Source organism: Penaeus vannamei, chromosome 6 (genome assembly GCF_042767895.1).
Source record: "Penaeus vannamei isolate JL-2024 chromosome 6, ASM4276789v1, whole genome shotgun sequence".
NCBI lineage: Eukaryota > Metazoa > Arthropoda > Malacostraca > Decapoda > Penaeidae > Penaeus > Penaeus vannamei.
The window spans coordinates 45,450,710-45,455,709 of NC_091554.1; the positions used below are offsets into that span (position 1 = coordinate 45,450,710).

The 5,000-nt window shown below is 36.8% G+C and overlaps 1 protein-coding gene across 2 annotated transcripts in view; it reads left to right on the forward strand.

The window, feature by feature from the left end:
• Window positions 1-5,000, forward strand: part of LOC113810859 (synaptotagmin-15B) — a 17,567-nt gene that overhangs the window by 9,711 nt on the left and 2,856 nt on the right. For both annotated transcript variants that reach the window (XM_070123090.1, XM_070123091.1), the window contains exons 6-8: window positions 402-565; window positions 2,724-2,860; window positions 4,560-4,703. In XM_070123090.1, coding sequence (XP_069979191.1) covers window positions 402-565; window positions 2,724-2,860; window positions 4,560-4,703 — 445 coding nt within the window. The remainder of the gene's footprint in view (window positions 1-401; window positions 566-2,723; window positions 2,861-4,559; window positions 4,704-5,000) is intronic.

The following is a 5,000-nucleotide window of genomic DNA, read 5'->3' on the forward strand; positions in this document are numbered from 1 at the left end:
CTACTAATAAAGATAAAAATGTCAATAACAATAAAAAAACAACTACCTCATATCGGTCATTTTCTTTGTTATTTTTCCTTTTTTTGTCCATTCTCTTGTTTGTATAATCGATAATAAAAAAGAATGATAAATAAATAAAAAATAGATAAATAAAATAAAATGAATATAAAAATATAAATAAATAAATATAAAAACTAAAATAAATGAATACAAAAATAAGAATAAATAAACATAAATATAAAAATAAATAAAAATAAAAACAGTATTAAAACGTGTAATTGACAGTCTCTCACCTTCACACCCTCTCAAACACCCCGAATATAGACCTCCAGCGCCCACTCTCTCACGCCCACACCCAAACACGCCCATTCAACCCTCACCTATAACCTTTGACCCAGCAGAGGAGCGTGGGGCCTGGACGAGCTGCGAGAAGCCCTCAGACAGGCGTGCGCAGACGAGGGCGAGGTCAGGTCACCCACCTACCCTGACCCTGGCGATGTGACGACCCCGGACTCCATTGATGGCTGGGGACCTGTGTGGACGCCTGCCTCTAGCATTGGCTCGGGTAAGGTGCTAAAACTGCTGTCACACGAGCACTTTTCCGTCAATTTTTGACAATTTTATCTTACACAAATACAAATATTCTCGAATATAGCTGTTGATCTGACTTTGCTTGGCTGAAAAGGTTGACGGAAAGGTTTTCAGACGGAAACGATCATTGTCGCCTGACTGGAAAATCGACAATTCGCTCAAAATGGACAAAATTTCAGACATTTTCTTTTTTAATTGACGGAAAAAGTGCTAGTGTGACAGCACCTTATAAGACTCTTCATTTTGGGCAATGAAAGATGCTGAGACTCTTAATGATAGGCAATAGATGGCAATTAAAGATACTGAGACGCTTAATGGTAGGTACTAGATGGCAATTAAAGAAGATGAGACTCTTAATGGTAGGCAATAGATGGTAATTAAAGATGCTGACTTAATGGTAGGCAATAGATGCTAATTAAAGATGCTGAGTTAATGGTCGGCAATAGATGGTAATTAAAAATGCTGACTTAATGGTAGGCAATAGATGGTAATCAAAGATGCTGACTTAATGATAGGCAATAGATGGTAATTAAAGATGCTGACTTAATGGTAGGCAATAGATGGTAATTAAATATGCTGACTTAATGGTAGGCAATAGATGGTAATTAAATATGCTGACTTAATGGTAGGCAATAGATGGTAATTAAATATGCTGAGACTCTTAATGGTAGGCAATTGAAGGTAATTAAAGATGCTGACTTAATGGTAGACAATAGATGGTAATTAAAGATGCTGACTTAATGGTAGGCAATAGATGGTAATTAAAGATACTGAGACTCTTAATGGTAGGCAATAGATGGTAATTGAAGATGCTGACTTAATGGTAGGCAATAGATGGTAATTGAAGATGCTGACTTAATGGTAGCAATAGATGGTAATTAAAGAAGGTGACTTAATGGTAGGCAATAGATGGTAATTAAAGATGCTGACAATGGTAGGCAATAGATGGTAATTAAAGATGCTGACTTAATGGTAGGCAATAGATGGAATTAAATATGCTGACTTAATGGTAAGCAATAGATGGTAATTAAAAATGCTGACTTAATGGTAGGCAATAGATGGTAATTGAAGATGCTGACTTAATGGTAGGCAATGGATGGTAATTAAATATGCTGACTTAATGGTAAGCAATAGATGGTAATTAAAAATGCTGACTTAATGGTAGGCAATAGATGGTAATTAAAAATGCTGACTTAATGGTAGGCAATAGATGGTAATTAAAAATGCTGACTTAATGGTAGGCAATAGATGGTAATTAAAGATGCTGACTTAATGGTAGGCAATAGATGGTAATTGAAGATGCTGACTTAATGGTAGGCAATGGATGGTAATTAAATATGCTGACTTAATGGTAAGCAATAGATGGTAATTAAAAATGCTGACTTAATGGTAGGCAATAGATGGTAATTAAAAATGCTGACTTAATGGTAGGCAATAGATGGTAATTAAAAATGCTGACTTAATGGTAGGCAATAGATGGTAATTAAAGATGCTGACTTAATGGTAGGCAATAGATGGTAATTGAAGATGCTGACTTAATGGTAGGCAATGGATGGTAATTAAATATGCTGACTTAATGGTAAGCAATAGATGGTAATTAAAAATGCTGACTTAATGGTAGGCAATAGATGGTAATTAAAAATGCTGACTTAATGGTAGGCAATAGATGGTAATTAAAGATGCTGACTTAATGGTAGGCAATAGATGGTAATTAAAAATGCTGACTTAATGGTAGGCAATAGATGGTAATTAAAGATGCTGACTTAATGGTAGGCAATAGATGGTAATTAAAGATGCTGACTTAATGGTAGGCAATAGATGGTAATTAAAGATGCTGACTTAATGGTAGGCAATAGATGGTAATCAAAGATGCTGACTTAATGGTAGGCAATAGATGGTAATTGAAGATGCTGAGACTCTTAATGGTAGGCAATAGATGGTAAAGATGCTGACTTAATGATAGGCAATAGATGGTAATTGAAGATGCTGAGACTCTTAATGGTAGGCAATAGATGGTAATTAAAAATGCTGAGACTCTTAATGTTAGGCAATTGAAAGTAATTAAAGGTGAGATTCCAACCATACCAACCATACCAACGAGAGTACCACCCTCTTCCCCTCTCTCATACCAGGCGGCGGGTGCGGTCTGGGCGAGCTGCGGGTACGGGTGAGGTACACCGTAAGAACGAGGCTCCTGAAGCTGATCATTCTCTCCGCTGACAACCTGCCACTGAGACTCGGGCCGGAGCCTCTCGACACGTATACAAAGGTCGGTTGTGAGTGAGACTGTTGTGTTGTGAAGAAGAAGAGCTGGTTGTTGTGTTGGTTCTGAGTGTTAAGGGAGGGAACGAGGTGTGTGTGTGTGTGTGTGTGTGTGTGTGTTCTGCCTTTTGTTCTTTGTGGTGTAATTGCTGGGGTGAGTTTAGTGTGTTGTGGTGTGTGGTATTGTGTTTGTTTTGGTTTTGTATTGTATTGTATTGTATGTATGATTATACGTAAATATGAACGGATGGAGGGATTGATATAAATAAAGATAAAGATATAGATAAATTCATTTTTATGGGTAAATATATGTAAGAGTATAGATATATGGATTAATGTAAATATAGATATATAGATAAATGTATACATACGAGTACATATATGTATGGGTCTGTTCAAAGGCAATCCCATGGCTGACTCTGTTTAATTTCAGAATTATACACGAATTCTTAACCATGCTGAAAAGTCTACAGGACAGAGTGAATGATGAAGTGATTGGAGCTTGTAAATAATAATCGACAGGGCAAAAACTGTACACAATAAGGCGATAACAATTACTGTAGTGAGGTATTTTACATATACCTCACCACACTTACCGTCAAATGAACCCTGATGGTGGTGTGAGATAGAAGTTTTGACGTGATGGCAATTTGAAACGTCCCCAGGCTGCATTCAGTAGCTAAATAACACCATTTTCGAAACGTCAACAAACACTGTGCCCTGCTTGTAAACACATCATAGGCCTACATTGAAGCTTCACGGTCATTCGAAACACGTACCGATAAAACATCGGCGATACTTTTACGTCTCTGATTAAAGGTGTAAAATATCAAACAAATTTTGCCTGTCTCGGGAATATACCAACAAGCTTATCATTTACGCAGAGGTTTTGAAGCAAGAATCGACCACAAATTCGCTGCAAGTGGTTCGCCAATAACGTGAAAATCGAAACTAATATTTACAAAGTTGAAAGTTTTTCGACTCTGCTGTATCGCACAATCCTGAGATGAGTAGACAACCTGTGGCATGTATCTGTTAAAAAGGTAGTCCCATGACTGGCTTTGTTTATATTCAGGGATAAGCAAATTCTTCCCCAATCCTGAGAAAAATCGACAGAGCACCAAGAACGTTAAATTTTTACATTATCTTCAAGGTCCTGTTATCTCGAGCCTGGACACAATCTCCCCATCAGTATCTAACCGCCAAAAAAAAAAAAAAAAAAAAAAAAAAAAAATATAATAATAAATAAATAATGAAAAATAAATATAAAAAATAAAAGATCGAAATTATCCTTCCTAAAGATCTAAATACCAACGTATCTGATAATCTGACAATCCACTATGGCAATAAATCTGTAAAGCCGAGCCAGACATTTGGAAAAAGCTAGAAATATGATCATAGCAGCGTATATTAACCTAATATCCTTTTTTTCTTTTTCTTTTCTTTGTTAAATTTCTGAATAAAAAAATAATTTACACAGATACACGCGATAAGGTCACTGCGTGTGTATGTTTGTCTTTGTGTATGAGAGTAAACAGATAAACAGATATATATATATACTACAGGTGGATGAACAAGTAAATCGAATATATCTGCAGATAGATAAACAGATAGAGAGAAAACAAACTAAAAGATAACCAGATACACAGCCACCTAATCTAACTTACTCCACCTCTAATATTTTTCCTTGGGTCCCCCCTCCACAGGCCGTAATGCTACCCGAAAAACGCGTGAGATTCAACACCCGCGCCGTGTCCGCAGTCACCCACGCTATATTCAATGCCTCCTTCACTCACGCTTCCCGTCCGTCTCGCCTCGCCCACGCCTCTCTCAGGTTTTCGGTCTGTCAGGTATGTGTCTGCCTCTAGGATGGCGTGGGTCCTGCTGTCTAGTTTTCTTTTTTTTTTTGTATTTATACTTTGTCCCAGAATGAGATTGGTAAAAGGAATGCGAAATATGGTTTTGATTGCAAATATGATACCTATACTAGTACATGATGTCTCTAAGTCCATAGTCTGAATTTCTATAGCTATCTATTTCTCTATCTACATGATATCTAAGTCCATAGTCATATCTATCTATCTGTTTATCTATCTGTCTATCTATCTATCTATCTACTGTTTAATCCATTCCCTCTCTCTTTTCAT